The 13,328-nt window shown below is 39.8% G+C and overlaps 1 protein-coding gene across 1 annotated transcript; it reads right to left on the bottom strand.

Moving 5' to 3' along the window:
- Positions 1–829: 829 nt before the first annotated feature.
- LOC104013172 (lipase member M-like) lies at positions 830–9,057 on the bottom strand. Its single transcript, XM_087766032.1, has 9 exons — positions 8,995–9,057; positions 7,775–7,892; positions 6,874–7,072; positions 6,027–6,136; positions 5,543–5,550; positions 4,998–5,144; positions 3,855–3,926; positions 2,255–2,326; positions 830–1,063 (listed from the first exon to the last, which is right to left on the bottom strand). Exons 1-9 carry the CDS (start codon positions 9,031–9,033, stop codon positions 830–832), a joined length of 999 nt encoding a protein of 332 aa, XP_087622158.1. The 5' UTR covers positions 9,034–9,057.
- Positions 9,058–13,328: the final 4,271 nt, after the last annotated feature.

Here is a 13,328-nt window from a genome sequence, read left to right as displayed (position 1 = left end):
CAGAGTGTAACTTTGAACCAAAGTGTCACATTGAAGTGCTGTCATTGCCAAAATGAAATCAGCTCCTTTCTCCCACTCTGGAGAATTCATGTACACAGATCCTGAAAGTGTTGTCAGCAGAGATTGAGTCTGCCGAGATATCTCTATCTTGGGGGGGGTCTTGAACCCAAGCTTCCCATCTTCCAGGTACATGCTTGAACCATGAGACTGGCTACTGTTTTCTGCTGGGTCTACCCTCCTTGTGTCCCTTGCTCTTCTTCATGAAAAAAGTGAGCAGCCCTGTTTCAAATGAAGACAAACCATCTTCTTTTCAGGAGTGAGTTTTTTGTGTGAACTCAGTTTTTACTTTCTGGTCATTGTCTCATCTAATAATAAAATTAATCGATACTATAACTGCTAGAATTAGTCTTGGCTTACACTATGCCTTTCAATAAGCCCAATAAACTGAGAAATAATATGAAGAATGGAAAATGTCTTGAGATTACCGACTGTATCCAGAGAAAGTCAGTGCTTTCATTACTTTTAGGGTCTAAAGAAGAGAGCAGGCTGCAAGAAAACCTGGTCTTCTGTTAGCAAAGTACAGTTATTGCAGAATCTAGGCTGTATCAATTAAAAAGTGATTACTGAGCCACAAGGTTTCCAGAAAATGCCAAAAAAGTGCACCATCAGGATGCAAAAGGCATTGCAGTGAAACGTGGTGCGAAAAGAGTGTCAGGAGGAACCCTTTCTCTGACTTTAGCAGAAACGATCTGATGCTAAAGAAGGTTTTGTTTGTATCCAGTGCAAGCAAGTGTCATTGAATGAGTCAGGTATGGCTACTGGTTGTGGGTTAAGGATACTTTTGCATCAGATCAATAATTTCATTGTACATGTGCAAAGGTGCATCCAATCCCCAGATGAAATCCAGGTGTGCCCATTCAGGAATCCTCTTGTGATAGATGAGCCTCTTAATTTGAGACAGTAAAATGGCTGCATCCTTGGGATCTGTGAGCAAGTCTTGTCCCCCAGTCCATACTGCAGTTGGTACAGTCATCTCTTCTACATTGTAGAGAGGAGGAATAGCCTGGAAAACATGAAGCAGTACAGGAAAGCACAGCAAACTTTAAACATGCATTTGGGCCTTTCTTTTGTCACTGTTCAAAGTAGAGGTACCTAAACCAAACAGGAAGGAAATGCCTTTGCTTCCCTTTTCTGTCTGTGCTTGCAGGGATGACCCAGCTGATAGCACAGCCAAAGGAAAAATGCCTCCTGAGTTGACAGAGTTACGGTTGGGTCTTTGCCCTCTCAGCTAGGAATTCATAGGGCAAGAACCTGGAAAAAGATGGAAAATGTCAGGATGCCTCTGGGTAAACCCCCATCTCGGTCCTTTTGGAGTACTGGTCAGCCCCAGAAGACATACATGGTCTAGTTAGAAAACACAACATGTGACAAGGATGAAAAGGAGCATGGAGTGGCTTCTGTAGGAGAATAGAGGAAATAGCTTAGGACTCCCAAGTTTGGAAAATAAAGGCCAGAGCAGGGACAGGAGACAGGCTTATACAATCACAAATCATATGAAGAAAGAGCACGGGAAGCAATTATCCCATTACTTCTCATAACACAAAACTTAGAAGGCACCCAGTGACTTTCCAGGGGCAAGCAAATTCAAGACAAACCAAAGGAAGTTGTGTTTCATGCAAGCCATCATTAAAATATGTAACTCGTAATGATAGGCTGTTGTGGAGACCTAAAGGGTAGGAAGGTCAAGGATGGGATTAGAGTCTTGAATGGAGGAGAGGTTCCTCAGGGACTGCTTGAGGACAAAGTCCTTTTTGCTTTGGCTGCCAGAATCTAGGGGTAGCTATTAGCTCTCCAGTTGCCCTCTTCCTAATATTGTTTCTTTGAGCTCTCATACATTGGCAGTTGTTTCAGCCATGCTAGTAAGCAAGATGCCTCTTTGGTCTTATCCACTAGATAAACTCTTCTTTTTCCAAGTTCGTTTACTATCTTTCTTGCCCTTACCTTCTCTTATTCCTATTGATCATTTAATTGAAAACTTTTGGTCTTCCTCTCCCTCTCTCTGTGTCTCTCTTTTTCTTTTAAAATTTATTATTGGCATTGTTTGCATGCTTTCTCTGTTGACTTCCAAACTGGAAAGTAGTAATAACTTTCATCTATTTGTATTCTGAAAATGTGTCTCCTACTACATCTTTGCTGTCTTCCTATGTGCTTCTGTGCTGTCTAAGGGTTATAATATTGTTTCACCAAAATATACCTGTTGGTATTTTTCCATGTTCTTCTTTGAACTGCCCCAGTCATAAACTTGGAATTTCCCCGAATGGGCCTCCTAAGAGGATGAACAAGAGAAGGGTAGTTACAATGCCATCATTCAGGAAGTCTGTGGGTTCTTTCCCTGCTGAGCCTCTGACTCCAATCTAAAGCCTCAACAGAAGTTCTTCTAAGAGCTACGAAAAAGGCAACAATAAATTAATTAAAAGTCTCAATCAGTGAAAAGGAGTCAAATGTTTTTGTCAGAACCAAAAAAAGCATGGCTTCTGCAGAAAGACCCAGGGATGCTCTCACAGGCAATTTGTTCTAGTTTGTAAAATTGCTATTAACAACTGCCTCCAGCAAATTCCCTTCACTGCTGCTGCCGTGTTCTCTTCTGACAGTCATGTCGCCATGACTCAGCTCTGTGAGTGGCTCCTTCTTATGTTTTCTCTTCCCTCTCTGGTTTGAATACAGAATTCACCATTTCTAGTTCTTCCCTTGTGCTCTTGGCTTTGCCTACAGCGTAGGTTGTTACTACTGTGAGAGACACCATCAATGGGATCTTAGTACTGAAGGTAAGGTGTCTATTAACTCCTTTAATAGTAATAACAGCAAGGATAACGACGGCTTAGGAGTATTACTCCTGCATGTTTATACTTGCCCATCTGTGGCTAGATGCTGAATTAAACCTGAGTCAATTATTTGCAGAGCTCCCCCCACTGTGCCGTTGTAACCCTTTTTCTTTACAGGTCTAGGCCATGGTTACAAAAGCAACTTAATCAATTCTAATATTTTATGTAAATTCACAGCCAAAAGTATTGTTGGATTTTGAATAAATGCCTGTGCAAATGTCACTCAAACATATCCATGTGTTTGCTGTGTTGAAGAGTGCATTAACCCTCTTGCAAGCTCCCTGTGCTCGCAGCTGTTTCCTGCTCTGCTCCAGAGCCTGCGGTGCTGCCAGGAAACCTGCCTTGCATGCAACAGCTTCTGTGACTGAGCCCAGGCTTTATGAATTCTGAAAGCATGAGCCCAAAGACAGAAAGGCAGCTTCCTTCAGCACTGCTGCTGAGGATATACTGTGACAGTACCTTGTAAGTAAGAGATATAACGAATCTACTAAAAGTAAAGAGTTTATTATTTTTAGTTGTATTGCTGTCCAGACACTGATAATTTTGAAAGCAAGAGATGAAAATACAAGGGCTTTTACAAAGCAGCCTATGTCTTGCTCATTTCTTGAATCCACATTGGAAACATAGCTAATTTCTTAAGGTAAGCTCTGTACAGAACTGTGGACATAATTTATAAAAGGTGATGGATAAGAAGAGTGATATATACATCTGCATACACAGCTTCCAGCATACATGTTTTTACACAAATACACTTCAAATATATCTGTATCACATAGGGTATTTCTATCCTGCTTGCAAAAGAAGGATCAATGAAAAATAGTGTTTTGAATTGAGATTTCAATTGTAAACCACAAGATGCATGTGTTTCCAAGAAGTTAGCAATGGCTTCACAGCAGGAGATCAGCTATACTCACTCTATACCATTCAGCCAGAGATGAGTACCTATTTTGTCTTCCAGGTGTTTGCTAGTACCTGACTCCAGTGGATTATGTTCTGCGTAGAAGTTCCAGCGGGGGTTTGTGCAATATACACATTGATTAGGTTCTGAAAGAAAATGTTCAGTGAGTATTCTCTTCCTCCCTTCTGTTCAGATGTACATCAAAACATCTGCCACAGCAGTGTCATGTATCAATAAAACCAACAGAAATTGGAGTGGTGTGATTGGAGACTCCCTCAGTTACTCCAGATGTGGTGATTGGAGTAGCACCGAAAGAACAACCCCCAGCCAGAACAATTTTCCAGGATGACTGAGAATCTAAAAAAGTCCACAAGTGAAAAGGATAGAATAGAAAGTCAGCAATTTAGACTCCAAACTAGGTGGTTTTTTTAGGAGTCCATAACAGATTGTGTGTGAGAGGGTTGCTGTTGGACTGAGCAGCAAAAGGAACTGCAACTGCCTGAGGAATGCACGACTATTTGAAATAAAACACACCCTAGTCCTGCAGTGGTTTCTTGACAAGTTGCTGTGTGATCCTTCCTCAGAGAACACGCTTTAAGGCATTTTTTGGAAAACACTGGAGCAAAATTTTCATGCTCAGGTGGTCTGACCTACAGCTATACATAGCCTGATGTGCCCAAGTATATCTTAACCCCCAGTGTTACCTGCCAGCTCTCTCTCAGGTACCCCCTAGGTATCCTGTGCCTCTGAGCACATCCCTGATGGTCCCAGGCTTGGAGGAGGAGGACAAGGGGGAATACAATGTGTTCCTTTCTCCATCGCAAAGAGCTCCTGAAAACATGAAGCAGGTAGGGGTTTTATTTCTTCTTTCGTGGTGTGCCAGCATACTGAAGATCTCCAACAAGATCAGTAGTCACAATATGAACCAGGAGACAGTGCCCTAGGTGAGGTCTGGCAGAAGGCAGACTGCAGAGTTTTGGGGGGCTTTGAACATTTGTTGATTGGAGAGATGGTGCCAAGTGCTCTTCTGAGGAGTGAGGCAGTGGTCCCCTGCCAGTGATGGGGCAACCAGCAGATATTGCTGTCTGGTAGTGGGGACTGTTCTCTGCAATGTGATGCTGACTAATAGAAATTCAGGATTCACACCACAGGATAGAAGGTAAGTTTTGGGAACAGAAACTTAAACTCTCAGTAGAGCTGGTAAGAGTTATACATACCATGTCAATGTTTTTCAGGTTACAGCCACCCAGACTGAAGAAGACACTTCTACAAAGCCTGGCAAAAGCTCGGTGGCTGCAGACAGGGGCTATTAGCCTTCTTAGACATTCTGTCTGGGGAAGGAATTCTTTTTTGCCAAGCAAACCCTGCGAAATACAGGGGTGACATTCATTTAATAATCTACACTTGTACATTGTGCTGCTGTTTTTAAAAGACATTAGTGTCCTGTTCCTCTTCTCTAGCACTTTTAGTGGTTCTCACTTGCTTTTTCTTCATTTGCCAGATGATGTTCCCACAAACAAGAAAGAAATTAGGTGTTTTTCCATTGCATCAGCCTCCTCAGACATCACTCGATTTGTGTTACATCACTTTTAATGAAGAGATATGCTAAATGTTAACCCACAAGCAACCTTGTTAGCTGTTCAGAGACTATGGTTCAGCCTAGATTTTTGTGAAATCCCTTTTCTCCATGTGTTACCAGCTTGTAGTTTGATTTCCTTCTTCAGAGAGAAATTTCGTTCTCTATTTTGCCTTTGCAGTTTACTTCCAAACCTATTTAAATATAAATACACACTTCTGATGTACATTCATGCATTTCATATACTATTGGAAGGAGCCATTGTTTTTCTTCCGGTCAATCCAATTCCATATTTTCTTTTTTTTTGTGTACATGTCTTGTCCAAACTTGCCAACTTCTCTTTCTGTACTCTCATCTTCCTATTTTGTTTATTTTGGTCAATTGACCATCTGCTGTTGGGCACACCCGTGCCTCTTGGAAAGAAAAAATCTGCATGGCCCACAATAATTTCCAGTATAATTCTAAGTCGACAGACTTACAGCAGCAGTGCATTTGGCCCATTATGTTTTATTGTCTTTATAATAAATTAAAAAAGCCTACATGCTGAGAACAGCTTATCCTTGTTTTTCACACCTGCAAAGAGTTAATGAAAACCCCAGGGACATTCAGTATCTCAAATCACATTTTACTCCTGTTTTCCTGAAACATTGGTCTGTTGTGTGTAACTTACCAATGGTAGTACCTTGCGAATAACCAATATAGTACAACTTTTCCTGTCCTGTTTTCTCCACAATGAAATTTATTGCTGCTGGAAGATCAAACTTTGCCATCTCATCAAAACTGCAGGCAGGAGGTTGAGAGACATGCATAAACTAAAAATCCATTTGAATTCACATTTTTATTACAGGCTTGTCAGCAAAGAAACAACATGAACCATTTAGTGAATCATTCAGCTATTTTAGGTTCTGTGTTTTTCTGGCACTGGATATAGAAGATAGTATTCAAGGCTTTCTGGGGTATTTTCTCCCTTGGCATCAACAGAAGGACTATAACTTCAAGAAGTATCAGCTTGAATTGTAATGGTCTACATAGAAGGAACAGGTGGTGATATAGTAACAGAGCTCCATCCATAGAATCACACATTTTATACAACTTGGTGTTGAAGAAAAGGTGTATTTTTAAACGTTTGCTAAAACAAGTGTAAAAATGATTTACATTTTCTCCTTCCATGATTTTAGTGTTATTGTAATATACAGATTTGTGTTTCTAACTAGCCTTCAGAACTTCCTCCATAACTGAGGGAGGAGTGGCTTGGACATGACCTGTGCAGGTTCCTCTGAGTTGCTCTGCTGCTAAATCTCTAGTTTGAAGAACCTTTTCTAGCAGTAGTTAGATGAAAGTAGTCTCCACCACTATTAAATTTCACATGTATGTATAGGGGCACCTCAGCAAAGGGTGCTTTGCACCTCAGTAAAGAATGCTTTCTAAAAGGTAGTATATGTAAATCCCTGATTTAGCCAGCTTAAATAAATATGTAAGGGAAGGCAGTGGAGATGCCCTTCAATGGTTCAGTCTACCTGAAAGCCCAGAATTCATCTTGATCAATGGAATAATTTTGATGTTTTCTGGACCAGCGATTCCCTCTGCTATTTCCCATCCAAACGTCAAAGCCAGCATCAGCTAGTATGAAGCCCAAGCTGTTGTTGGGCAGGATTGTGACCCAGTTACTAGCATCTCCCAATAATCCATGTTGGAGAAATACAGCAGGTTTCAAAGCTGAAAAGAAAATCAGAAACAAAACAACAGCTTATAAAATTTCTTAATTTTCTGGTAGTTCAGGGACTTTACTGTCCCATATTCAATATTGGGATTTGTTCCTGCACCAACTTAAAGGGAGACAACTAATCATAAGAACAATACATCCCTTTCTGTAAAGAGAGAACTTCTAAGTTTCTGTAAGGATTTATGGAAAGATCTGCCTGAAACCAGCAAAAACTAGCTTGGCACCCTCTGGTCATTGTTTGTACAGCTCTACCGCATTTGCTTCAGATTCTCAACACTGATATATACAATGAAGGTGTGGGATTGTTTGCAGAGGTTTCCTTTATCCAAAATATGAATCAGTCACTGATAATAACTAGGTGTAAGCAAAAGCAAAGCAAAATTAGAACCTGGACAGCTTTCTCAAAACAGGCTGATTGGGCAGATTACAGCCTTTACCCTATTTTTTTTTTTATCTTTTACTCATCAACTCTTATTATGAGGATATATGCTTCATATTATAGTGGATTTTTATTATAAATAGGTGTGCTTGACATAAATCATGTTGATCTTGCAGGCTGTTCACGGCAGCCAGAATTCTCTACTAAAATTTCACTCGTGCATGTAAGTTTTGATGGGCATTTTACAAATATAAGGTATCTCTTTCCAGAATGTGCCCTATCTAGGCTGTTTTTGTCTCATATTAAAGAACTGTACCTGGGTTTCCCTGATTCTGTGTACCATAAGGGATTCTGTTAATGGTAATGATATAACCATCTTCTGTCGTCACTTCATATTCCTCACTGGGGTACCCTTTGTAAGTAATGAGCTCACACTAGAAGAGAAAGTACAAATGTATTTGCTTGCAGAAGTCCATTTCATATATTTTATGCATAAGATATTCATGATGAAGAAATGTTAGAGAGCAGATACAGCTGGGGATTTAGTCTTCATATATTAAGCATCTGAATAAAGCAATATCAGATTGGATATTGTAACCCCAAAAACTACAACAGATTTCCTTCATTCTTTGTGTTATATCCAGGATTTGACTATTCAGTTAAAATCTATTACAAAAAACCCTGTGTTATACTACTGCCATACAATCACAAGCCCTTGCATTCTGGTGATATAAGAATCACTATAACCTCACAGCAGGAGCTTATGATTCCCATACGCTGAGATCAGGAGCTACCTGGGTATGCTCCTGATCTGCTGCAATGCAAAGTGAAACCAGTTTATTTAAACTACCTTCAGAGAAATCCAGAGAGCTTCACAACTGCGTTTTTGTGAATGGCACATATTCAATGAGTACCACTGAAAAATTGACTACATTATGGGAAAAACAGGATCAGCCACTTGCATAGTCACAAGGAAAATGACTAGCACAGCCAACCTTAAGCTCTGAAATAAATATTACTTTTGACTTGTAACATTCAACCTGTTTTGTTATAAAAGAGGATTGTGTTTTATAAATTGTACTCAGAGAACTGCTCAGCGTAATTTGTCATGCGGGACAGAAACCCCGAGATTTTAACAAGTGACTAAAGATCTAAACAAGCTTGCTTGGCAAGAGGTGCTCTTCTGAAATGCTGGCCATTTCTGATGTATGCTGGTCATTCAAAAAAGGAGAAAACATAAGCCACTAGTTATTTAGAGTCATCTTTGATGACGAAATGCTGACATTCCAGATGGTCGTTCTTTCAGATAGTGGGATAGCACCAGCAATAGCAAATTGGTAACTGATATTTAAAAGGAAATTAACTCCGGAGATTTACTAAGCAAAGGTGTTTGCCTTAATTTCTATCAAACATAAGATGTGCTGTTACACATGCAGAAAGAAGTTTATCTACCTTCTTATTTCCAACACCTAGAAACCTCTCAGCTCTGAGACATGCATTCCTTCCATCTCTAGGTCACTCTATCGAGCAACTTACAATATTCATAAATGCTTCGGGATCCACAGCTCTCTTCATTCTCCTGAGTTCTGAATAAGTAATTCCGTGAAACAAATATGTCACAGCAACAAACAGTCATATCTTCTCTCTGGATAAAACAGTATATTCATCTGTCAGTAGTCCTGCTCTGCACTTGTAATCCAGACAGGTTCTGTGCTTTTCTGATGCGGGAAGTGCTTCCTAATACTGAATGAAGCTAGTCTGGTACTCCCTACTTGTTAGTTAAACAGAACAAAGCTGACTTTAAACACCTATCTGAGGGAGTTTGGGAGCAATCTGGATTCCCTGCTAAGGTTTGGACTAGGACGTTGCTCTCAATCAGGCCAAAAGTATCACTGGATCCAAGGAAAGGATCATAGCTTTTGGAGAAAAGAATTTCACTCGTTCTTCTGAGATGCAAGTCTCTTGCATTACCATGTTCACACATTAATTATGAAACATTTCTGGCTAACTCTGGGGATCACTGGAGTTATCGGGCAACTCATAACTAAATCAGTCAAGGTCAGAGTGAAGTTTTCAAAGTGGAGACAACTGAAAAAACAAAGACAATTGAAAATAAACAAATTAGAATATTTATCATTTAATTAAGAACTTAGGAACCTAAATAAAGCACTTACTTATAGTTGTCTAGCATAATTTATACAAAGCTGCTCAACGGCAAAATTTATCTACTCTGTAGGATAAGGATGGAGAAAAGAAAAGAAAGCTTTGCTAAATGTAATGATAGGTAGAGACTAAGTGCATGGACGTCCAGTTTTGTTCAAGAAATGAGGAACAAAAAAACCTGAGAGGAAACTAGCCTGCTTAGCTGCACACATAGCAGTTCCACAGTCTGTGAACACCTACATACTCCTAGCTCGAAGAAAATGCAGAGTGCTTGAATTAGCATTTTCTCTACGCCATACAAACACCTGGAGACCATGTCTAAACCTGTGTTGTCCCAGTGGTAGAGCGCTAAGATAGACTGAATTAGCCAACAAATCAACTGCATTTATGGTTTTCTCAATCAACAAGACTTTGTAACTTTTTCCCCAAGTAGTATGAGTATCTTGTTTTTTTCTTATCACTGAACAATTTATGTTCTAACTTTCTAACACTACATTCTGGTGTAATCCGTATCTTGAAAATACTTGGTTCCTTTTGCAATAAGAGGAACAGACATTTTAAAAACTTCTTTTTTCTTAGCTTCAGCCTCCTTTCTTTTGGTTGAAAGCCACTGCTACCTTATTCCCACATTTGGCACTTTCCCATGCCTCTCCAGTTATCCCAGAGTTACCTAAATTCAGGCTAGGTGAGTCATGCTACTCCTCTTTAGCCAAAAGGAATCTTTCAAGAAATAGGCATCATTTCACCCATGTGAGTTACAATCAAAACAATATAACACAATATATTTGTTCTCTAATAATAAAGCAGCTCCTCAAGCCTAGGTTTGATACCATCTTTTGCAGTGCCCACAAAGCCTTCACTAGTTTTGGGTGAGAAAGAAGATAAAGCATTACTGACCTTGTGCCAGAAATCATGTGTTACACTGCACAACTGAGACAATAGAAGAATGGAAACTCAATTCCCACATGTTTGGAAGCAGTGCTGGGTAAAGATGGCAGTGAAACAATGGTCATGCACTGTTTTTCCCCCAATCATGCAACACTTTGACAATAAGCATCTATTTCTTTCCCACTCCTCATTCCTTCTGTTGTGACTCCAGCTTTTCCCTAGGGTAGCACCAGAGAGGCAACTCCTTTTATTCTCAAGCCTCGTGCTTTTCATCTCCTTCACCACCACAATTATAACAAGGCTCTTTTTACTATCACAGACTGCTGGATTTTTAAGGAGAATACCAGCCTCTGTGGAGTGGCAGAGCAGGATCAGGAATTTTGATAACAAATATGTTCACAAATATACCTTATCATACCTAATGAAATTGTCAATAAACCTGCAACAATTTTCTGTTTTACTAAGAACCTGCCAATTCCAGCTTTTCATGTTATGTGGAAAGGATGGAAGGAACTCTGACTCTTTGATACTTCTATAGATGTTATTGCACATATTTTTCTTTTATTCTTTTAATGCTTATGTTGCTGTTCCGTAATTCTACATTGTTGCAGGAGTAGTTTCAGGAGATTTTCCTTTATTCATATTTCACCTCTAAAATGGCCATAGAATAAAATGGATATTTCCTAAATGACTACTTATGAAGCTAGAATGCTTTTCCATATCTGTATGGACTCAGGAAACATTACCATAATGGCCACTTGTCTCAGTGGTCTCAAGCATACTGGGAGTTGTCCAATATTGCCCAGCAGTAGAAATTCGGTAGGTCTGAGTAGATTGTTAGGTCTTCAGGAAAGTGACCTTTGTGAGGCTTTTCTTTTTGTGGAGTGCAAGCATAATGCAGCCATGTTCCCTAACTGGTGTACTAGCTATTACTATAATATAAACTTTGCAGAAGTATGATTGAAACTTTTTTTTTTTTTTTCCGTTTGCATGTTCTGGTATGAGGCTGGTGGACTTTGCATTCTGCCTGTGCCAGCTTGGTATTTTTAAACCTTGAACTAATTATTATTTCTTATTCAGTTCCCCACACTTGTTCCTCCAAATATTCATTCTGTCTCACAGATACCATTCCTCCACACAGAACAGATCAGCTTATACGCTAAGATGAACATCTACCAAGGTTTTGAACAGACTGATATTTCTATTTATGCTATAGCTCGCATACTTTTGCCTTGCAACACTGGCTCTGGTTAGGACCAGAATTATTTAATACAGCCTCAGAAGTTATTTTCTTTAATATTTACAGACCAGAAAGAAATATGAAAGAAAATCTCAGGAGAGGACCCATTCCTACAAGATTTGCTAGCAGGCCTTCAAAGAGAAATATAAAGGTCCAAGTTCAGGTTCTGGCAGGGAATTAGGAGAGGAAATGATTTTCAAAGAGCTGGTTTAGAACATCGAGTGTTTCCAAACATTGACTCTACACATGGAATGGGTTTTTTTTTGGAATCTTCTCTTTATTTCCTTTCATATACTTTAACATCTTTCATCTTCCCTCTAAGAAAACCAGGTTTTCTCCTTTTTAAACTCCCAGTGTCTTTCGAAGCTCAACATGAATTCCATGAGTGAACTGTCTAAGTACGTACTTGCCTTCGAGTACCTCATGCTATTCTAAGTCATTAAGATGTGATGTTAACTCACTGTGAACAAAGCCAGCTTCATTCTTTATTATAATGCAATGCTTCATTGACACAAAGAACTCAATAAAACAATATTGAGTAAAAGGACAATGTATAAACGGCATAACACCATAAATAGCAAACCAGTGGATAAAGTCATCATTGCAGGTTATTGGCAGCACATTTTGAAGTAAGTGTTTGAGATGGGGAAAGAAGATGAAGATGAGATGAGTGTTAGGCTGATTTTTTTTAAACACAGAGATGCACACTCTGTTGTAAGTTGACGGGTTTCGGTGGAAGTTGCAATATAAACAGGTGTAGAACTCAGTGGAAATGCTTAAAAGTTGAAATGTTGCTGTCAGGTCTGGCTGCAGCTTCACAAATGTGGTCATACACAAATGAACTTTAAACTGGTCAGTCTAGGCACCCTTATATGAACAAGTACCTTTGTATAAATTGTTGACTACGTGCTTGGTTTATAAAACCTCAGCTCCTTGCAGTGCTCTTTCTGGATGAAAAAACCCAGCAATGCACAGGAGATAATCCCTAGCATTTTGGTGTTTTCTGCAAACTCTTTGCTCTCCCCATTCCCTCCTGCTTCAGGAATTAGACCTGGCTCTGCCTGCAAGTGACTTAAGAATGGAAGATATTTTCAAGCAGCTGAATATAGCAGTTCTTCACAGATCAAATATGTCCTTTTGGCTTCTTCATCTAGCTAGTGTACATAGTTATTAGAAACATTTGGCTATTTTGAGTATGTTAAAGAGGGCCTTTAGAGGAAGGTATGCTTTATTAAGAGACAGACTTGTTTTTGTGAGAGTTGCCAGCCAGTAGTCTCCAAGGGAACACACAGCAGCAAAACCAGAAGGAAACCCTCCATGCACTCATATTGCTTTAAAAATATTTCATGCCATAACCGTGTAAGCAGTTGTTTCTTGAGAGTGAGCAAAACACTGAGATCTAATGACAGGGTCTAACAATGCATTCTCCACTGCATCCCTGGGACAACACCTGGTTTCTGGCAGTGTGGGTGCAACGCCTGCCCTCAGCCCCGCCCCCCCCCCCCCCATTGACTTGTCTCCCAGCACAGGCATGTCTTGGGGGGTGAAGGCAGAGCCCCCCTGTCCAGCAATGGCTCCT

This window comes from Nipponia nippon, unplaced genomic scaffold, assembly GCF_047370975.1.
Source record: "Nipponia nippon isolate SJK-2023a ecotype South Korea unplaced genomic scaffold, ASM4737097v1 scaffold_3, whole genome shotgun sequence".
In the NCBI taxonomy this organism is placed as follows: domain Eukaryota; kingdom Metazoa; phylum Chordata; class Aves; order Pelecaniformes; family Threskiornithidae; genus Nipponia; species Nipponia nippon.
The sequence above is the reverse complement of the archived record's forward strand: the minus strand, read 5'-3'. Positions and strand labels throughout refer to the sequence as shown.